The sequence below is a fragment of the Mesoplodon mirus genome, assembly GCF_964341445.2.
Source record: "Mesoplodon mirus genome assembly, chromosome: 3".
NCBI classification, from domain to species: domain Eukaryota; kingdom Metazoa; phylum Chordata; class Mammalia; order Artiodactyla; family Ziphiidae; genus Mesoplodon; species Mesoplodon mirus.
The window spans coordinates 124,820,481-124,844,199 of NC_138978.1; the positions used below are offsets into that span (position 1 = coordinate 124,820,481).

The 23,719-nt window shown below is 37.0% G+C and overlaps 1 protein-coding gene across 4 annotated transcripts in view; it reads left to right on the forward strand.

Moving 5' to 3' along the window:
- The window catches only part of ATF6 (activating transcription factor 6), a 212,420-nt gene that overhangs the window by 74,709 nt on the left and 113,992 nt on the right, over positions 1–23,719 (forward strand). For 2 of the 4 annotated variants that reach the window (XM_082614999.1, XM_082615000.1), the window contains 4 exons: positions 6,485–6,598; positions 7,680–7,779; positions 13,441–13,508; positions 20,775–20,889. In XM_082614999.1, the coding sequence (XP_082471125.1) occupies positions 6,485–6,598; positions 7,680–7,779; positions 13,441–13,508; positions 20,775–20,889 (397 nt within the window). The remainder of the gene's footprint in view (positions 1–6,484; positions 6,599–7,679; positions 7,780–13,440; positions 13,509–20,774; positions 20,890–23,719) is intronic. The other 2 variants (XM_082614997.1, XM_082614998.1) reach the window with 1 other exon arrangement.

Here is a 23,719-nt window from a genome sequence, read left to right on the forward strand (position 1 = left end):
AGATTTTTTGATGATGGCCATTCTGACTGGTGTGACGTGATACCTCACTGTAGTTTTGATTTGAATTTCTTTAATGATTAGTGATGTTGAGCATCCTTTCATGTGTTTGTTGGCAATCTGTATATCTTCTTTGGAGAAATGTCTATTTAGGTCTTCTGCCCATTTTTGGATTGGGTTTTTTTTTCTTTTATATTGACCTGCATGAGCTGCTTGTAAATTGTGGAGATTAATCCTTTATCACTTGCTTCATTTGCAAATATTTTCTCCCATTCTGAGGGTTGGCTTTCTGTCTTGATTATGGTTTCTTTTGCTGTGCAACAGCTTTGAAGTTTCATTAGGTCCCATTTGTTTATTTTTGTTTTTATTTCCATTTCTCTAGGAGGTGGGTGAGAAAGGATCTGTGATTTATGTCATAAGAGTGTTCTGCCAGTGTTTTCCTCTAAGAGTTTGATAGTGTCTGGCCTTACATTTAGGTCTTTAATCCATTTTGAGTTTATTTTTGTGTGTGGTGTTAGGGACTGTTCTAATTTCATTCTTTTACATGTAGGTGTCCTGTTATCCCAGCACCACTTATTGAAGACGCTGTCTTTTCTCCATTGTATATTCTTGCCTCCTTTATAAAAAGTAAGGTGACCATATGTGCGTGGGTTTATCTCGGAGCTTTCTATCCTGTTCCATTGATCTATATGTCTGTTTTTGTGCCGGAACCATACTGTCTTGATTACTGTAGCTTTGTAGTATAGTCTGAAGTCTGGGAGCCTGATTCCTCCAGCTCCATTTTTCTTTCTCAAGATTGCTTTGGCGATTCGGGGTCTTTTGTGTTTCCATACAAATTGTGAAATTTTTTGTTCTAGTTCTGTGAAAAATGCCAGTGGTAGTTTGATAGGGATTGCATTGAATCTATAGATTGCTTTGGGTAGTATAGTCATTTTCACAATGTTGATTCTTCCAATCCAAGAACTTGGTATATCTCTCCATCTGTTTGTATCATCTTTAATTTCTTTCATCAGTGTCTTATAGTTTTCTGCATACACGTGTTTTGTCTCCTTACGTAGGTTTATTCCTAGGTATTTTATTCTTTTTGTTGCAGTGGTAAATGGGAGTGTTTCCTTAATTTCTCTTTCAGATTTTTCATCATTAGTGTATAGGAATGCAAGAGATTTCTGTGCATTAATTTTGTAATTAATCCTGCTACTTTACCAAGTTCATTGATTAGCTCTAGTAGTTTTCTGGTAGCATCTTTAGGATTTTCTATGTATAGTATCATGTCATCTGCAAAGAGTTACAGCTTTACTTCCTTTTTTCTGATTTGGATTCCTTTTATTTCTTTTTCTTCTCTGATTGCTGTGGCTAAAACTTCCAAAACTATGTTGAATAATAGTGGTGATAGTGGATACCCTTGTCTTGTTCCTGATCTTAGAGGAAATGGTTTCAGTTTTTCACCATTGAGAACGATGTTGGCTGTGGGTTTGTCATATATGGCCTTTATTATATTGAGGAAAGTTCCCTCTGTGCCTACTTTCTGGAGGGTTTTTATCATAAATGGGTGTTGAAATCTTTTTCTGCATCTATTGAGATGATCATATGGTTTTTCTCCTTCAATTTGTTAATATGGTTTATCACATTGATTGATTTGCATATATTAAAGAATCCTTGCATTCCTGGGATAACCCCACTTGATCGTGGTGTATGATCCTTTTATTTTATTTCTTAATTTCTTTTAACACCTTTATTGGAGTATAATTTCTTTACAATGGTGTGTTAGTTTCTGCTTTATAACCAAGTGAATCAGCTATACATATACATTTATCCCCATATCTATTCCCTCTTGCATCTCTCTCCCTCCCACCTTCCCTATCCCACCCCTCTAGGTGGTAACAAAGCACCGAGCTGATCTCCCTGTGCTATGTGGCTGCTTCCCACTAGATATCTGTTTTACATTTGGTAGTGCATATATGTCCATGCCACTCTCTCACTTTGTCCCAGCTTACCCTTCCCACTCCCCGTGTCCACACGTCCATTCTCTAGTAGGTCTGCGTCTTTATTCCCATCCTGCCCCTAGGTTCTTCATGACCATTTTTTAAAATTTTAGATTCCATATATATGTGTTATCATACGGTATTTGTTTTTATCTTTCTGACTTACTTCACTTTGTATGACAGACTCTAGGTCCATCCACCTCACTACAGATAACTCAATTTTGTTTCTTTTTATGGCTGAGTAATATTCCATTGTATATATGTGCCACATCTTCTTTATCCATTCATCTGTCGATGGACACTTAGGTTGCTTCCATGTCCTGGCTATTGTAAATAGAGCTTCAGTGAACATTGTGGTACATGACTCTTTTTGAATTATGGTTTTCTCATTGCCTTACATATTGAGGTGCTCCTTTGTTGGGTGCATAAATATTTACAATTGTTATATCTTCTTGGATTGATCCCTTGATCATTATGTAGTGTCCTTCCTTGTCTCTTGTAATAGTCTTTATTTTAAAGTCGATTTTGTCTGATATGAGAATTGCTACTCCAGCTTTCTTTTGATTTCCATTTGCCTGGAATATCTTTTTCCATCCCCTCACTTTCAGTCTGTATGTGTCCCTAGGTCTGAAGTGGGTGTTTTGTAGACACTTGATATACGGGTCTTGTTTTTGCATCCCTTCAGCCAGTCTGTGTCTTTTGGTGGGAGCCCTTAATCCATTTACATTTAAGGTAGTCATCGATATGTATGTTCCTATTACCATTTTCTTAATTGTTTTGGGTTTGTTATTATAGGTCTTTTCCTTATGTTGTGTTTCCTGCCTAGAGAAGGTCCTTTAGCATTTGTTGTAAAGCTGGTTTGGTGGTACTGAATTCTCTTAGCTTTTGCTTGTCTGTAAATGTTTTAATTTCTCCGTCAAATCTGAATGAGATCCTTGCTGGGTAGAGTAGTCTTTGTTGTAGGTTTTTCCCTTTCATCACTTTCAGTATGTCTTGCCACTCCCTTCTGGCTTGCAGAGTTTCTGCTGAAAGATCAGCTGTTAACCTTATGGGGATTCCCTTGTATGTTATTTGTTCTTTTTCCCTGCTGCTTTTAATATGTTTTCTTTGTATTTAATTTTTGATAGTTTGGTTAATATGTGTCTTAGCGTGTTTCTCCTTGGATTTATCCTGTATGGGACTCTGTGCGCTTCCTGGACTTGATTAACTATTTCCTTTCCCATATTAGGGAAGTTTTCAACTATAATCTCTTCAAATATTTTCTCAATCCCTTTCTTTTTCTGTTCTTTTTCTGGGACCCCTATAATTCGAATGTTGGTGAGTTTAATATTGTCCCAGAGATCTCTGAGAGTGTGCTCAATTCTTTTCATTCTTTTTTCTTTATTCTGCTCTGCAGTAGTTATTTCTACTAGTTTATCTTCCAGGTCACTTATCCGTTCTTCTGCCTCAGTTATTCTGCTATCAATTCCTTCTAGAGAATTTTAAATTTCATTTATTGTGTTGTTCGTCATTGTTTGTTTGCTCTTTAGTTCTTCTAGGTCCTTGTTAAACGTTTCTTGTATTATCTCCATTCTGTTTCCGAGATTTTGTTTCATCTTTACTATCATTATTCTGAATTCTTTTTCAGGTAGACTGCCTATTTCCTCTTCATTTGTTTGGTCTGGTGGGTTTTTACCTTGCTCCTTCATCTCTGCTGTGTGTTTCTCTGTCTTCTCATTTTGCTTAATTTACTGTGTTTGGGGTCTCCTTTTCGCAGCCTGCAGGTTCGTAGTTCCCATTGTTTTCGGTGTCTGCCCCCAGGGCTAAGGTTCGTTCAGTTGGTTGTGTAGCCTTCCTGGTGGAGGGGACTAGTGCCTGTGTTCTGGTGGATGAGGCTGGATCTTGTCTTTCTGGTGGGCAAGGCCACGTCTGGTGGTGTGTTTTGGGGTGTCTGTGACCTTATTATGATTTTAGGCAGCCTCTCTGCTAATGGGTGGGGTTGTGTTCCTGTCTTGCTAGTTGTTTGGCATAGGGTGTCCAGCACTCTAGCTTGCTGGTTGTTGAGTGGAGCTGGGTCTTAGCATTGAGATGGAGATCTCTGGGAAAGCTTTTGCCATTTGAAATTACTTGGAGCTGGGAGTTCTCTTGTGGACCAATGTCCTGAACTCGGCTCTCCCATCTCAGAGGCACAGGCCTGACACCTGGCCGGATCACCAAGACCCTGTCATCCACACGGCTCCACAGGGATCCTGAGGGAGGCAGGCTCTTATCAGCTCAGGTGGAAACTGAAACTGGGTCAGTCAAGCCTTGCAGTTTGGACACTGTACTGACAGAGACTACAGTGCACGTGGGGGCAGCGCCATGTTCCTTCATCTCTGAGAGGACTGCTTCACCACTCGCCCACCAGACAACCCAGGATAAAATGGTTACAAGAGGCTTCTTCATTTCTGTTTCTCAAGCCAGAAACCCTGGTTCCTTCCTTTCAACAAGTGCTGTTGATGTTCTTTCCAAATATTATCTTGAATTGGTTCATTCTTCTTCATCTTCCTTGCCACCACCTTAGTCCATAGTATCTTCATCTCTTGCCCAGATTGCGATAGATCTCTCCTAACTGGTCTCCCAGCTTCCCCTTTTGCCTCTATCAAAACTGTTTTTGGTAACAATGGCAAGGCATAAACGTAAATTAAAATATATCACTTCTCTACTTAACACCCTTTTGTGGCTTCTTATTACATTTAGTAATTCCTTATCATAATCTGGTCTCTGTCTTTCCAACCTCATCTTGTGCCTCCCTCACTTGCTTACAACTCTTCAGCTGGTGAGTAGTTTTCCTTAAGTTCCTTAAACCCTCCCTTGTCCCAACTGCCTCTGTCTAGAATGCTCTTATCCCAGTTTCTATAGGGCTGGCTTCCTCTCATCCTTTATGCCTTGTCTTAAATACCATCTCCTTTTCAGACCATTTTATCTAAAGTAGGCATTGTTGTTGGTTTTCTATTTCAACCATATGTTTATGTCTTTCATAGCTCTTACCACAGTTTGGATTTATTTTATGTGTTTGTTTTCTTGTATTTGGTCCATCTTCTCCATTAAGGTCTTTGAGGATGGAGACTTCATTTCCCTTGTTCCCTATTGGAATTCCAGCACCTAACACAGTACCTGGCACACAGTTCGTGTTCAGTAAATATTTGTTGATTGAATTAATGAAAAGTACAAATCTAGCTATGTCCAATTTTGTGTTTATAGTTTTTCTTTTTGGATTTTAATATATCCAGTTTTCTAAATCCAGAGTATTGTATATAAAGAAGTTCAAGATAGAGCTAAGATTTCTTAGTGAGAAAGGTTACAATAGGCAACTGAAAGGAATAAATAACAATAATGCCCTCAGCTCAGATTCTAATTTTCAACTCAGATTTTGCTCCCTACATCACACCCTGGATATGAATTTGCATGATATAGATCACTGTGATGATTAGGAAAGTATATTTTTTGAAGCTAATATAATAACTGATTAATGGCACTCTGTTGTTTTATTAGGGATTATAAAATTTATATTTAGCTTTTCAAGGCTTTTACTTTTCTCCTACCAAGTATTTTATGCTTTCCCTTTCCCCTACCACACACACTGTTTTAAGGAGACTATTCAGTTCTGTTATCACAGAGTTGAGAATGACCACAAAACTTCAGTCCTGGTTACATAATACTTTCCTATCAATCGTAAGTCTTTCCTATCAATCAGTGGGTCTTTCCCCCAATTTCCCCTCTTACTTTGTTACCACCTCTGTTCCAGCAACACTGTGTATGCCTTGAGCTCATTGAAGACATGAGCCACGTGTTGTCATTGTATCCCTAGTTTTGGGTACATAATAATTGAGCAATAAATGTGAACTATCATGATAATCTCTGTAGAAAATTGGAGGGCTTCCCTGGTGGCGCAGTGGTTGAGAGTCCGCCTGCCGATGCAGGGGACACGGGTTCGTGCCCCGGTCCGGGAAGATCCCACATGCCGCGGAGCGGCTAGGCTCGTGAGCCATGGCCACTGAGCCTGCGCGTCTGGAGCCTGTGCTCAGCAGCGGGAGAGGCCACAACAGTGAGAGGCCCGCGTACCACAAAAAAAAAAAAGAAAATTGGAAAATGAAATTGGTGCTGTATGGTCTATACTTCCCTCCTTTTTAAATTACATTCACTTCTTTCTTACAGTATGTTCTATTTACAATATTAAAAACTTTTTTTGTTGAAGTATAGTTGATTTACAATGTTGTGTTAATTTCTGCCGTACAGCAGAGTGATTCCATTTTATATGTATACACACACACACACACACACACACACATTCTTCTTCATATTCTTTTCCATTATGGTTTATCATAGGATATTGACTATAGTTCTCCGTGCTATACAGTAGGACTTTGTTGTTTATACAATATTTTTATTTCCATGAAAACTTAATACTAGCAATGACTTTCTTATAGCAATCTTCTTAGGAATTTAAGACAGAAGCCAACACATTTTGTAAATCTGTGTTTCAGATATGATCATTCTGTTTCAAATGACAAAGCCCTGATGGTGCTAACTGAAAAACCACTACTCTATATTCCTCCACCTCCCTGTCAGCCCCTGATTAACACAACAGAATCTCTCAGGTGAGTGTTGTCAGTTGTTGCAGATATATCTGAGTGGGTTCCTGTGTTTAGCTTTGGAACCTAGAAAAGTATTTGTTCGGATTAACCAAGTGGTTGAGAAAACTCTGAATTATTTATTGAATAACCATAAGCATATCAATTGTTGTCCGGTTTCCCCACCAACCTGATAGAGATGGTGATGGGTCTATTTCATGTGATGGTATTGGGGTTGTATACTTAAATGTCTTATTTGAAAACTGAAGAATGATATTAATATAAAAATTCAGGATAAGTGTTAGACTTGTAGTGGTAACATTCATAGTGGAAAACACCTTTTTCTTCAAATTAGGAAGATAATAATTTGAAGATATGTGATTCTGGAGTCACTTTCACATTAGTGTACTTTTCTTTATCTACTTTTCCCTTGAATTTTTTCCTGTGATTTTGGATCCTATCTTTGAACCTCAAAAACGGCTTCAGTTTTTTTGTGATACGTAGTAATCAACTATAGTTAAGTAAGTATAGTCTGACATCTTCACAACTACTCTAAAGAGTAAGCAAAATAAAGGGAAGTTATATTTGAACTGGCCTTTTTTTTTTTTTAATTTCCAGTGTTGGAAAATTTGGATTATAGTACCTTGAAATTTCTCCTCCTGAGCAGTTGATTCATTCTTTTTCTACTTCCCAAAAAAGCATGATATTCAAAGGCTTTAATGAATCCATTTGTTGTTAGGAGTCCTATGATTTGTTTTGTGCTCTCCAGTGTCTCCAGTATTCGTGTGTACATAGTCCAAGAGCAGAAACAGGAAATACTTTTTTGTGGAAAAACCTTAGCATCCAATATTGATGTTTGCCAGGTATTTAGCTCTAATTTTTTTTGAATTTTGAACTCATGATTGAGGAGGCTACCATATAAAAATGCGTGTCATTAAAAAGAACTTAACATTAAGTGTCTTAGCTTTCTCAAATCAAAAAAGAATATTGAACCATTAGGCACTTGGAATGCTCTTTAGAGCCTCAGAATATGATTAAATTCATTTCCAACCAAAGGTGAGACATCTGTTTCTATGAAATATGTTTAACTAATTAAGCTATTTTATAGGTTAAATCATGAACTTCGAGGGTGGGTTCATAGACACGAAGTGGAAAGGACCAAGTCGAGAAGAACGACAAATAATCAACAGAAAACCCGTATTCTTCAGGTTTGTTTCTGCTTGTCTTTGAACAATAGTTGGCATACTTGTTAGAAGGCTTCCTGCAGATGTGTTGCTCTCTTCTTTGGAACATTTGGGAAGCTTGAACTTTAGCCACTTCCCACTACCTCCTGCTGCTATTGAAGCAGGTGTCACTGCCATTGAAGCCCTCCTCCCAGGTTTCACAGCACTCATTTAGGTTTTATAACACTAGTATTTCCTGCTCAGGCATAGTGCTGTTTCCTGCTCTCTCCCTCAAATTTGCTTTCAAGCCAGGGGTTCTGTGCATGGACATCTGTATGACATGTTTTTGGCACAAATAATATAATAAATGATACTGTTTATCTCCTCTGTTCTTAGAGCTTTTCAAATGTAGGACAGCTTGGAAGTGAAGGCACATCTCCATGGAGGGCATTTTTGTACTTAGACTTGTAGCACTACAGGTTAATGACAGCTCTTATTTAGAACCTATTAAATTGGGCTTCTATCTTAATATTGTTTACCACAGAGCATCATTTATAGTCTTTCTGTCATTCAACTATTTATTACTACTTCTGAAGCACTTAGACTGACACATTGCAAGCTCCCAGCAAATGTTACCTGTGGTAGTCATAATGAGCCAGGTACTGTTCTAGACCCTGGGAATAGAGTAGAGGGTGATAAAATCCCTGCCTTCATGGAACTTACATTCTAATGGGAAAGATAAACAATAAACACGTAAAGTGAAATAAGTCATACAAAAAAGACAAATACCATATGATCTCATTTACATGTGGAATCTTAAAAAAAAAAACAAAACTCATGGATACAGAGAACAGATTGTGGTTGCCAGAGGTGGTGGGTGGAGGTTACAGACTTCCAGTTATGAAATAAAGAAGTCATGAGGATGTAGTTTACTGCATGATAACCATAGTTAATAATACTGTAGTGTATATTTGAAAGTTGCTAAGAGAGTAGATCTTTAAAGTTCTCATCATGAGGGAAAAAATTAAATTAAAAAATAAATAAACAAGTAAATAAATAAATATACTAAAAATTAGACGTTCTCTAAAGAAAAAGCAGGGTTGGAAGTTAGAGTTCAAATTGAGAGGTGAGTGGCTATTTTAGATTGGGTGGTTAGAGAATCCTTCTCTAAAGAGATGCCACTTGAGTGAGGTATTGTCAAGGTAGTTATTACCAACTGTTATAACATTTAGCCTCAAAATCTCAGTAGTTTAATGGGATAAAAATTTGTTTCTCACCCAGAGTTTGAGGTAGCTCTCTAGAGTGGCTTTCCTCCAAGCAGTGACTAAGGAATCCAGGTTCTTCCACATTGTAGCCCAGCAACTTGAAATCCTTTGCTTTTAGCTTTGGGTGTTGGGGAAGAAAGTTTGGAAGATTATGCAGCATGTTTTAGGGATCAGGCCTGGACTTTAGTCAATGTTCAGTTGACTAAAACTCTGTCACTTTTCCCAGCCTCCCTTTCAGAAGGTTAGGCAAATGTAGTCTTCCTATGTGCTTGGGATGAAGAAGGGGTTTGGTGAGAACATAGCTTTTGCCATAGGCAGAAAATGAAGGACAAAATGTAAAGGTCTAGGAGAAAATCTGGAGAAACAGCTTTTAGACCAAGGGAATAGAAAGTATAGAGACCCTCAGGAGGAAACAGTTTGCATATTTGAGGAACATCAAGAAGTTGAGTAAGGCTGGATTACAATGACTAAGGGGAGAGTAGCCAAAGATGATGTCAGAAAGACAGAGGAGGCTAAATCATATCAAATCTCATATGCAATGGTGAGAACTTTAGTTTTCATCCTAGGTGCGAGAGGACAGCATTGAGAGGTTTGAGCAAGGCTGTGACTTTATCTGATTTATATTTTTAAAAGATTGCTCTAACTGCTACCCTGAGTAGACCACAGCAGGGAACATGAGTGGATGTAGGGAGACCAGTTAAGCCATTTCAGTAGTCTAGGTGAGAGATCATTGCGGCCCATACTAGAGTGGTAGATTTGAAGGTGGAGGAAAGTACTTGAATGCCAAATATATTTTGAAAGTATAGATGATAGAAATTGCTATTGTAAAATAAAAAGGAAACAGTGATAATTCCTATGCTATAGCTACTGGATGAATGATGATGCCATTTACTGAGACTGAGAGTAGGGAAGGAGGAGTTGGAGGCAAGAAAAAAGAGTTTTAGATATATTACGTTTGAGATGGCTATTAGACATTCAAGTGGAGAAGTCAGGTGGGCATTCAGATATCCAGGTCTGGAGTATAGGGGAGAGGTTGAGACTGGAAGTTTAATTTGGGATGATATCACCTAGAGAGAAGGTAAAAAGAAGAGAAAAGAGGTAAGGAACTGAACCCTGGAACAACTTCAGCATTAGAGGCTGAAAGACAAGGAAAAATCAGCACTTGAGAAGGAAGAGGAGTGGCTGGCCAGTAGAATAGGAAAAAATGTAGGATAGTTGTATCCAAAAACCCAAGCAAAGTAAGTTTTTAAGGAAGAGGATGTGATTTACTGTTACAAAGGTTAAGAGATGTTAAGATGAGGACTGGGAAATTACCATTGGATTTGATTATTAGAACTTGTTAGTGACTTTGATGAAGGTTGTCTCATTGGAGTGGTGATGACAAAAGTCTGAGTGATGTGGGTTCAGGAAGTAAAAATAAAATGAGGAAATAGAGAAAATTATTTCAGGATGATCCCCATTAATGGAAACAGAGAAATGGAGTAGCTGTAAGAATCAAGGAAGAGGTTTTATTTTGGGATGGGATATGTTTCACCAGGTTTACCTGTTTATCTACTAATGGAAACTCCTTAGCTATTTGATTATTTGGAGACTAATTGGAAGCAGCACATGATAGGTTCCTAAGTACATTAAAAGTATATTGAGAAACATGGACTTTTAACCATTAAGGGACTGTTTTCAACTATAAAATAATGAGGGTTAGTCTAAATGAGCTTAAGCTCTGACATTTGAGATTCCATGATTATCCAGTATGTGTTTCTCTGGGCCTCTCCAGCACTTTTTGTTCACCTATTATGGCATCTTTATTGGTTGTTAGTACTTCATTACTAATGTCACAGTTACCTCAGAGTTCCAAAGCTGTTTACTGACGTTGGAATACAGTGTCCAGTCTGCCAAAGCCTACACGTTAGCTGCCTCCATGGCTGGAGGAAAAATGGACTCTGTTTCCCTTCTGCTTTCCAAATCTGGCACAAGTATATATTATTCGTAGAACCTAAATTATGCCTAGACCCTGGTCGCAAAAAAGTTTGGGTAATATAGTTTTCAGGCTTTCATCCCTTGTTATACAGGGAAAGAGCAAAAAGGGAGCAGGAAGAGATAATTGCCAGTGGAGAATTCCACACAGCTGGTAAAATGGGCTTTATGAAAAATTAGATTAAAATTATTGGCCTAAATGAGTTTTTTGCCTTATCTTTTGACATATTAAATTAAGAAGTCATAACAATTCTAAATGTATAGGCTCCAAGTAACAAAGTTTCAAAAACATAATGCAAAAAAGTGACAGAACTAAAGGGAAAAACAGATAAATCTGCAACATAATTGGAGATTTTAATATCTTTCTCATTTCTATGTAAATGTCTGTCTCACCTTTTTTTGCTGATTGTGACCTTTTGCTAAATCCACATAGCTAAAAATGCTGAAGTTCATGGTCAAGTTTTCAGAAGTCCCTTTGTTTATTGGTGTAAATCTTGCATAGGTAAATGGCATATTCAGTTGCTGTTTGCCTGATGTCTCTGTAACTCAGCTTTCCTTAAAGCCTACCCACTCATTTCTGAGCCTAGAGAAAGAAGTCTGGCTTCTTTCAGACTTCTCTGCTAATTTCATGTGTGCCAAAGTAGCAAAATCACCAGCTATTTAAGATTCACCAGCTATTTAATCTGTTTATTTTAAATTTTATATTTATCCACTAGCTGTAGTTTAATTTTGGCTTGATTTACTACTTACTTGATAAGCATATCAATAAATACAGTATTTTATTATTTAAATATATTTGTTTTTCTTTTCATTTTATCTGTGCTCTTTTTATTTTTGTTTAACACATTTTTAAACTTACTATATGTAAGACTGACATTAGATTTTCATAAAATTAGACCCTTGACTTGTTACAGAGCCAGAAATTGGAAGCCCTCTATTCATCCCTGCATATTGGTTCCATCTACCACCAAACAAAATTGTTCCCTCTTCTCTTCCCTTAACCCTTTGTATATTCTTCTATTTTAGCATCACATTATATCATTTCTACATATCTGTCTTCCCAGTTAAACTGCAAGCTTCTAGAGGGCAAAAGTCAAATGTTAAATTTTGTAGCACCAGTACATGTAGCAGGCACTCTAGGAAAGTTTGATTGCTGAAGGAAGGATGGATGGATATAGTAATGAACAAATGCTAGTAATCTTAAGATTAAACAGTTATTCAAGTCACTGTTTGACAGGGTAATAATAAGGTCACTTCCTAACATAATAATTGGTAATGTGCTCTTGAACTCTGATACTCGTATAAAACTTTTTTGAAGATCAGCTTACAAAGCTGCTGAGGTATATAAGAAGGCATAGTGCAAAGCAGGTGCTATGTGGAAGACAGGTTTCCAGTGTAGTCTATGTGGACCACTAATGGTTCCAGATTGGACTGTTCTCTGGCCAAGAATCATTGATGAGATCTCTTTAATGATGGATTAGTCCACAGGTGTATTTAGGCATGAAGATCTTTGTGTTTAACTCAGTAAACAATAGGATCTAGTTTCATTATGGACCTTTCATACTTCAGGAAATTTTCATTGGGAAAATAATTATTTTAGACAAACGTAAGTTGTTATATGTTCAGTAATACTTGTATGACTTGGTCATAAACCTTGTGATACTTGGACTAAGTTTTTGAGCTTTTTTTTTTTTTTCTTTTGAGGTACGCGGGCCTCTCACTGTTGTGGCCTCTCCCGTTGCGGAGCACAGGCTCTGGACACGCAGGCTCAGCGGCCATGGCTCACGGGCCCAGCCGCTCCATGGCATGTGGGATCTTCCCGGACCGGGGCACAAACCCGTGTACCCTGCATCGGCAGGCGGACTCTCAACCACTGCATCACCAGGGAAGTCCTGAGCTATTTCTTTAATCTTTGTGGGAAGTGCCTTAAGTGTCTTACTGTCTGTAAGACACATCTCTCAGCCCAGAATGTGACAAAAAGAGTTCTAATTTCTATATTGGTGTTTAGTTGTGTGAACTTAATATGTCAGTATATTCATGAAAACAACTTTATGGGGACTTCCCTAGTGGCACAGTGGTTAAGAATCTGCCTGCCAGTGCAGGGGACACGGGTTCAATCCCTGGTCTGGGAAGATCCCACATGCCGTGGAGCAACTAAGCCCGTGCGCCACAACTAGTGAGCTTGTGCACCACAACTGCTGAAGCCCGTGTGCCTAGAGCCTGTGCTCCGCAACAAGAGAAGCCACCACAATGAGAAGCCCATGCACTGCAACAAAGAGTAGCCCCCGCTTGCTGCAACTAGAGAAAGCCTGTGTGCAGCAGCGAAGACCCAAAGCAGCCAAAAAAAAAAAAACCAAACAAACTTTATGAATACTTTAATGAAGTTTAGTAAATGTAGAATGAGTCAATATAGGAAGCTTTTCATATAATTACATTATATGACATCTAACCATTTTTTTTCTTTCAGGGTGCTCTGGAACAGGGCTCAAATTCTCAGCTCATGGCTGTCCAATACACAGAAACCACTAGTATCAGGTAAGAAAGTGTGGAAGCTCTTGGCTAAGGAATTTTATTATTTCATTCATTCATTTATTCATTCACTCACTCACTTACTCACTCACCACTCACTCACTCACTCACCTGCTCCGGGTCTTAGTTGTGGCATGTGGAATCTTCGTTGTGGCATGTGGGATGTAGTTCCCTGACCAGGGATTGAACCCGGGCCCCCTGCATTGGGAGCGTGGAGTCTTAAACACTGGACCACCAGGGAGGTCCCAGGAATTTTAAATACCTAGGATTTCAGTAAGGTTGACATACACACTTCTCTTCCATCTTAAACTTGTTCTCATCATTATCTTGTAGAAATAGATAATTCAGATATATGTAGAAACTAACAGTTCTCTGTAAACAGAATATTTCATTCATTTACTATGTGTATATTTAAAAATATACTCATATTATTTCTTCATTAGTTAAAAATGTTTTTAATCTCTGTACCTTCCTCTCAAGTTTGCTGTGAACCTGAAACTGCTATTTAAAAAATAATCTTTAAAAAATGTTTTAAAGTGAATTATAGTTGACCTTCCTTATTCATGTATTCTGTATTTATGAATCTGCTTACTTGCAAAAATTTATTTCTACCCCCAAAATCAGTACTGAAAGTGCTTTCATGGTCATTTGCATTCCCAAAAGTTTAACAAAGCAATACTTTGCCTTCCCGTTTCAGCTCTCATACTGTAAACGGTTGTCCTTTTTGAGGTCTATTTAGTGCCATATTTTTCACATTTTATGGTTTTTGCTTGTGAATTCTTCCTTTAAAATGGCTCCCAAGCATAGTACTGAAGTGCTGCCTAGTGTTCATAAGCTTGAGAAAGCTGTATTGTGCCATGTGGAGAAAATGCACATGTTAGATAAGCTTCATTCATGCATGAGATATAGTGCTATTGACTGTGAGTTCAGTGGTAATGAGTGAACACAGCATTTGTTAAAGAAGGTGTCTTTAAATAGAAACACATAAAACAGGATTATATATTGATCAGTTGATGAAAATGCTGTAACTGAGAGAGCCTCATCCACCAGAGGGCAGACAGAAGAAGCAAGAAGACTACAATCCTGCAGCCTGTGGAACAAAAACCATATTCATAGAAAGATAGACAAGATGAAAAGGCAGAGGGCTATGTACCAGATGAAGGAACAAGATAAAAGCCCAGAAAAACAACTAAACGAAATGGAGATAAGCAACCTTCCAGAAAAAGAATTCAGAATAATGATAGTGAAGATGATCCAGGACCTCGGAAAAAGAATGGAGGCAAAGATCGAGAAGATGCAAGAAATGTTTAACAAAGATCTAGAAGAATTAAAGAACAAACAAACAGAGGTGAACAATACAATAACTGAAATGAAAACTATACTAGAAGGAATCAATAGCAGAATAACTGAGGCAGAAGAACGGATAAGTGACCTGGAAGACAGAATGGTGGAATTCACTGCTGCGCAACAGAATAAAGAAAAAAGGATGAAAAGGAATGAAGACAGCCTAAGAGACCTCTGGGATAACATTAAATGCAACAACATTCGCATTATAGGGGTCCCAGAAGGAGAAGAGAGAGAGAAAGGACCCGAGAAAATATTTGAAGAGATTATAGTCGAAAACTTCCCTAACATGGGAAAGGAAATAGCCATCCAAGTCCAGGAAGCGTAGCAAGTCCCATACAGGATAAACCCAAGGAGAAACACGCCGAGACACATAGTAATCAAATTGGCAAAAATTAAAGACAAAGAAAAATTATTGAAAGCAGCAAGGGAAAAATGACAAATAACATACAAGGGAACTCCCATAAGGTTAACAGCTGATTTCTCAGCAGAAACTCTACGAGTGAGAAGGGAGTGTCATGATATACTTACAGTGATGAAAGGGAAGAACCTACAACCAAGATTACTCTACCCGGCAAGGATCTCATTCAGATTCAATGGAGAAATCAAAAGCTTTACAGACAAGCAAAAGCTAAGAGAATTCAGCACCACCAAACCAGCTCTACAACAAATGCTGAAGGAACTTCTCTAAGTGGAAACACAAGAGAAGAAAAGGACCTACAAAAGCAAACCCAAAACAACTAAGAAACTGGTCATAGGAACATACATATCGATAATTACCTTAAACGTAAATGGATTAAATGCTCCAACCAAAAGACACAGGCTCGCTGAATGGATACAAAAACAAGACCCATATATATGCTGTCTACAAGAGACCCAATTCAGACCTCGGGATACATTCAGACTGAAAGTGAGGGGATGGAAAAAGATATTCCATGCAAATGGAAATCAAAAGAAAGCTGGAGTAGCAATACTCATATCAGATAAAATAGACTTTTAACTAAAGAATGTTACAAGAGACAAGGAACGACACTACATAATGATCAAGGGATCAATCCAAGAAGAAGATACAACAATTATAAATATATATGCACCCAACATAGGAGCACCTCAATACATAAGGCAACTGCTAACAGCTATAAAAGAGGAAGTTGACAGCAACACACTAATAGTGGGGGACTTTAACACCTCACTTACACCAATGGACAGATCATCCAAAATGAAAATAAATAAGGAAACAGAAGCTTTAATGACACAATAGACCAGATAGACTTAAGTGATATTTATAGGACATTCCATCCAAAAACAGCAGGTTACACTTTCTTCTCAAGTGCGTATGGAACATTCTCCAGGATAGATCACACCTTGGGTCACAAATCAAGTCTCAGTAAATTTAAGAAAATTGAAATCATATCAAGCATCTTTTCTGACCACAACGCTATGAGATTAGAAATTAATTACAGGGAAAAAAATGTAAAAAGCACCAACACATGGAGGCTAAACAATATGTTACTAAATAACCAAGAGATCACTGAAAAAATCAAAGGGGAAATCAAAATATACCTAGACACAAATGATAATGAAAACACGACGATCCAAAACTTATGGGATGCAGCTAAAGCACTTCTAAGAAGGAAGTTTATATATACAAGCCTACCTGAAGAAACAAGAGAAATCTCAAATAAACTATCTAACCTTACACCTAAAGGAACTAGAGAAAGAAGAACAAACAAAACTCACAGTTAGCAGAAGGAAAGACATCATAAAGATCAGAGCAAGAATAAATGAGATAGAAACAAAGAAAACAATAGCAAAGATCAATAAAACTAAAAGCTGGTTCTTTGAAAAGATAAACAAAATTGATAAACCATTAGCCAGACTCATCAAGAAAAAGAGGGAGAGGACTCAAATCAATATAATTAGAAATGAAAAAGGAGAGGTTATAACAGACACCGCAGAAATACAAAGCATCCTAAGAGACTACTACAAGCAACTCTATGCCAAAAAAAATGGACAACCGGGAAGAAATGGACAAATTCTTCGAAAGGTATAACCTTCCAAGACTGAACCAGGAAGAAATAGAAAATATGAACAGACCAATCACAAGTAATGAAATTGAAACTGTGACTAAAAATCGTCCAACAAACAAAAGTCCAGGACCAGATGGCTTCACTGGAGAATTCTATCAAACATTTAGAGAAGAGCTAACACCCATCCTTCTCAAACTCTTCCAAAAAATTGCAGAGGAAGGAACACTCCCAAACTCATTCTGTGAGGCCACTATCACCCTGATACCAAAACCAGACAAAGATACTACAAAAAAAAAAAAGAAAATTACAGACCAATATCACTGATGAATATAGATGCAAAAGTCCTCAACAAAATAGTAGCAAAGAGAACCCAACAACACATTAAAAGGATCATATACCATGATCAAGTGGGCTTTATCCGAGGGATGCAAGGATTCTTCAATATATGCAAATCAATCAATGTGATACACCGTATTAACAAATTGAAGAATAAAAACCATATGATCATCTCAATAGATGCATAAAAAGCTTTTGACAATATTCGACACCCATTTATGATAAAAACTCTCCAGAAAGTGGGCATAGAGGGAACCTACCTCAACATAATAAAGGCCATATACGACAATCCCACAGCAAACATTATTCTCAATGGTGAAAAACTGAAAGCATTTCCTCTAAGAGCAGGAACAAGACAAGGATGTCCACTCTCACCACTATTATTCAACATAGTTTTGGAAGTTGTAGTCATGGCAATCAGAGAAGAAAAAGAAAGAAAAGGAATACAAATTGGAAAAGAAGAAGGAAAACTGTCACTGTTTGCAGATGACATGATACTGTACATAGAGAATCCTAAAGATGCCCCCAGAAAACAACTAGAGCTAATCAATGAATTTGGTAAAGTTGCAGGATACAAAATTAATGCACAGAAATCTCTTGCATTCCTATACACTAATGATGAAGAATCTGAAAGAGAAATTAAGGAAACACTCCCATTTACCACTGCAGCAAAAAGAATAAAATACCTAGGAATAAACCTACCTAGGGAGACAAAAGACCTGTATGCAGAAAACTATAAGACACTGATAAAAGAAATTAAAGATGATACAAAAAGATGGAGAGATATACCATGTTCTTGGATTGGAAGAATCAACATTGTGAAAATGACTCTACTACCCAAAGCAAGCTACAGATTCAATGCAATCCCTATCAAATTACCAATGGCATTTTTTACAGAACTAGAACAAAAAGTCTTAAAATTTGTACAGAGACATGAAAGTCCCCGAATAGCTAAAGCAGTCTTGAGGGAAAAAATACAGTGCTGGAGGAATTAGACTCCCTGACTTCAGACTATACTACAAAGCTACAGTAATCAACACAATATGGTACTGGCACAAAAACAGAAACATAGATCAATGGAACAGGATGGAAAGCCCAGAGATAAACCCATGCGCCTATGATCAACTAATCTATGACATAGGAGGCAAGGATATACAGTGGAGAAAATACAGTCTCTTCAATAAGTGGTGCTGGGAAAACTGGACAGTTACATGTAAAAGAATGAAATTAGAACACTCCCTAACACCATACACAAAAATAAACTCAAAATTGATTAGAGACCTAAATGTAAGACTGGACACTATACAACTCTTAGAGGAAAACATAGGAAGAACACTCTTTGACATAAATCACAGCAAGATCTTTTTTGATCCACCTCCTAGAGTAATGGAAATAAAAACAAAAATAAATGGGACCTAATGAAACTTAAAAGCTTTTGCTTAGCAAAGGAAACTACAAACAAGACGAAAAGACAACCCTCAGAATGGGAGAAAATATTTGGAAACGAATCAACGGACCCAGGATTAATCTCCAAAATATATAAACAGCTCATGCAGCTCAATATTAAAAAAACAAACAACCGAATGCAAAAATGAGCAGAAGACCTAAATAGACATTTCTCCAAAGAAGACATACAGATGGCCAAGAAGCACATGAAAAGCTGCTCAACATCACTAATTATTAGAGAAATGCAAATCAGAACTACAATGAGGTATCACCTCACACCAGTTAGAATGGTCATCACCAGAAAATCTATAAACAACAAATGCTGGAGAGGGTGTGGAGAAAAGGGAGCCCTCTTGCACTGTTGGTGGGAATGTAAATTGATACAGCCACTATGGAGAACAGTATGGAGGTTCCTTCAGAAACTAAGAAGAGTTACCATATGACCCAGCAGTCCCAGTACTGGGCATATACCCAGAGAAATCCATAATGCAAAAAGACATATGCACCCCAATGTTCATTGCAGCACTATTTACAATGGCCAGGTCATGGAAGCAACCTAAATGCCCATCGACAGACAAATGGATAAAGAAGTTGTGGTACATATATACAATGGAATATTACTCAGCCATAAAAAGGAACGAAATTGGGTCATTTGTTGAGACGTGGATGGCTCTAGAGACTGTCATACAGAGTGAAGTAAGTCAGAAAGAGAAAAACAAATATCATATATTAACGCATATATGTGGAGCCAGAAAAATGGTACAGATGGATCAGTTTGCAGGGCAGAAATTGAGACACAGATGTAGAGGACAAACATATGGATACCAAGGGGGCAAAGTGGCAGGGCAGTGGTGGTGGGATGAATTGGCCGTATGGGATTGACATGTATACACTGATGTGTATAAAAATGATGAGTAATAAGCACCTGTTGTATAAAAAAATAAATTAAAAAAATTCAGGAAAAAAAAATGGTGTAACTAAGCGTTCACAGGAACCTAACCTGTATTTCCTTTAGGAGAATGGTTCAGTGTTTGCTAATTCAGTGTTTGTACTGACTTTATAGGACTATAACTACCATAAATAATAAGAATTGACTGTATATTCAAAATATTACAGTCAGAGATGTCCTCTTGAGCACGTGAAATTATTTCAAAGGAAGTTCTTATGACTCAGTTATATTTTCCTTTTAGGTCAATCTTGCCCTCCTCTTAAGTTAATATAAGTTTGATTGAAGACATAAAAGAACATATAAGAAAGAAATATATATGATTTTTCTTTTTGAAGAAAAATGAAGTGTTTTTTTTAACTCTAACTTTTGGGTATTGGCTTATTGTGCTAAACAATAAAAGACCCTGAAAATATTATTAAGAACTATATTAATATCATTTGAGTATATCTTTTGGGATAAGATGTGCTTTGAGGTATTATAGTTTTAGTTATAATTTTACCAAGGCACTGACTTGGTACTTTTAATATCTATATGGCTAGCAGTTGTTGAGTGACTCCCATGGAAGAGACCCATGCTTGGTACTGACATCTCTGACTCCAGTAACAGTCCTGAAAGGTTTATGTGGTTACCCTAATTTTATTGATGAGGAAACTGATGTTCCTCAGAGATTGATTTCCCCAAGAATATCCAGTTGAGAGGTGGAGCAGGAATTCAGAGCCAGGTGTATTTGTTTCCAAATCCTAAGTGCTTTTCACCTTTCACACAGCCTCATAGACAAGTGCGCCTTCACAGATTTGACAGAATGGTGAAAGATAACTTTTCCTCAGACTTAATTTATGTTACCAAAATTTTAAAATCATGCAAACCAGTGCAGAAATCTATTTTCTGGTACTTCTAATTTTTTTTACATGCTTTGCAATGCACTTGACTGGTACATTTTAGAGCCTTGATACAGAAATGAGAGTTTTGGCTTTAGTGAGTTGGATCTTACAAATATCCTGACCTTGAGCTTTTCAAAATGTTACTATAAAAATTGCTGCCAAAATACTACTAATATTTTGGTTGAGAGAGATTCTTATAATTCTGATGTTACCTTAGAATGGGAAGCATGTTTGAGAGGATAGAAATTTATTAGTTAAAGAACACTTTGCCATTTTCTTACTTCAGCAGGAACTCAGGGAGTGAGCTACAGGTGTATTATGCTTCACCCAGAAGTTATCAAGACTTTTTTGAAGCCATCCACAGAAGGGGAGACACGTTTTATGTTGTATCGTTTCGAAGGGTAAGTTCACTTTGAAAGAATAAAAGAAATAGTTTTGAATACCTGCTATATATGAGGCACTGAGCTGAATGCTGTGGAAGATAAAAAGATATGAGAGATAGGAAGCAATATAAAATAAATTGTATGAGTGGAACAGTCTAAGTGCTATAATACAAGCTTGATTTTGAGCTGTTCACCGTTATGAAGAGGAAACATGGAGTTGATGCCAGGCAATATTTAGAAAATATAAGCTGCTTATTGATTTTTATTCTTTGTTTATAACCAACATATTGTTTGTTTGTTTATAACCAACGGAGAAGTATAAACATAAAAATGTCTTTTTAGGCTATATTCCTGAGACTTTCTATCCCTCTTTTCTCTGTCCTTCATCAAGCATTTACTCTTGTTAGTGAAGAATGTGTAAGATAATCAGTTAGCTTATACAAAAGTAAATGTTTATACGAGCACTTTTGAATGTTACAAATGGGAGACTAAATGGGGAAAAAATGCATAGCTTACTTTCATTCCATCTGCTTTTCCTCTAAAATGAAAATACATTCTGCATAGAGTTGCCATATGAATATCTCGGTTACAGTGCTGTATGTTAAACCAGTAACATATGAATGAATTAGAATTCCTTGTAGTTTGTATCCTAGGTTTTTATTTTTCTTTGTCTTTTTTTTAAAGAACATAGAGAGTGTATGATAGAAATAAGCATATGCTAACAATAAACGATTCATTCTCTGATTATTGTCACCACTCACTGTCACTGAAATTCTCAGTTAACTCAATGCTCTTCCTAAGGTATAAATACCTAGCAGCTCAGAATTTTGGACCAGAGAACTTTGACACTTGAAGATTAGGGAAATCAAACATTTCATGTGTTTTTAGTTATTAATCAAATATGTTAGGAGATTTGGAATACTATAGTGATGGTATCTCATGATTTCTGCCTTTTCTCAAAAATTTCCTGTGTTCAGCCTATTCTCTCAGACATAGCTGGTATATTTCTATACTGTGCCAGCCTCCAAGTTCATTTTCAGCAGCAAGGGGGCAGCTGAGAACAGGGTTTCAGCAAGGCTCCGACTGTATTGGCTGACCAGAGCTTAGTATTAGCTTTGGGTTGACACAATCATGTTTAAAGTTGGCAGGGGTTGGGGGGTGGGAGTAAACTTTTTAAGATGGGATCCAACACTACGAAGAAGAGACTTGATAGATGTTAAAATGAATGTGTTGAAGTATATGTTATGGAAGTTACCACAGAAGAATATTTTTAACACTGAAATAGCTGAATACATTTTCTTAGGTTTGGGATAATTTCTCTATTATTTGATTAAAACAGTACAGTATATATTAAAAGTAGCAATTGTCAAGCCACAGATTGACCTCATGACTAGTAGCATTTTTCTAGGGAAGAGAACAAGTATTTGTTATGAAGAAAATTATCCTAGCCTTAAAGGGACTGTATTTTTTACAAAAGAAGATGAATGGTGTTCTTTTTTTAAATAAATGCATTGCGTTTCTTGCATTTGTAAAAGCTACTTCTCATTAGTTTGCTGTGAAAAGTGCTACTAGAAAATTATTTATGACTCTCCCTCCAATCCTTTGATGTTGTAGAAAAAACAGTCTCATGTGTAAGAAAACTGTTAGGACTCTCTTTCACATTCTGTTTGAGTTTTTCATTTCCTAATTACTGATTTATCATATCTTAGTGTTTTATATCAAGGTGAAGTAAGGATAAGCATGAACTTAACTAGATAACAGTAGTTAGAGAGAGACAGCATCCTTTTTCACTTTTTCTTTCTTGCTTTATTTTGTTTTAACAGTTGAGATAAGGAAGTTAATTTTATCATCATGACTATAAATAGTGTCATTGGACAGGAATTTGATTCTTAAATCCCGGATTGTTCTTTTTGTTCTTGCTAAAATGAAAATGAAAGACATAATGATCTCATGCTTAGTTTTTTTTTTCATTTTTCCATATAAAATATTCTAACAGTTTCATCAAAAAGGCAAATGGCATCATTTCTTGTGTAGAAAGATGTAGACTTTTTCTTTCATTTAGGCGCTTAATTTCACTGACAGAAATTATTGTAATTGATACTGTGCGATTACATTAGAAATTAAGAAATATAGGGATTCTCATGCCTCAAGGTTTTGCTTAGTATAAACCAGACTTAACAGAGCCAATAAGCAAACCATGTCGTTTTATTGTATAATTGGACATGTGTTTAACAAAATATTTTAATGTCTAAAAAAGTAGATGTAGCTATTGACTGTTTAGTATACCATTATTTAATAAACCAACTCTTATGCTTCATAGCTTGGAACGTACACTTGTCCTCATGGAAAATTGGAATAGTGGCTTGTTGTCATTCCTGATTCAACAGCAGCTCCAGTAATTCCATTTTAGTCTTTTTCACACATTGCTCATACAGATTCCCTAAGCAGAAAGAGGATCTGATTATATATATAGTTGGGTAGAATTGCTGTGATAACCTTGGCTCATGATCCGTGGTCCATTCTTTTGTGACCAGGGAAATAGGGTTGATTTCATTAAATGTATTCTTTTGCTTTGTAAGCCAGCAACTATGCAGAAGGAACAGCCTGGGCCACTCTTCTGAGCAAATGATTGTGGTGGGCCCTTAGAGCTTCATAAACTGTTTATTATGCTACACAACACCTGCTTTAAAAAAAAAAAAAGTTCTTTCTTGTATTGTTCCCTAGTTGTTTGATCTAAAAGGCTTGTCTTCTCATCTGTATCATAAGCCTCTGAAAGGCAGGAAGTGTCACGTGCTTCTTTATTACCACTCCTGACACTCAGCACAATGTTAGCCACTCAGTGCTTATT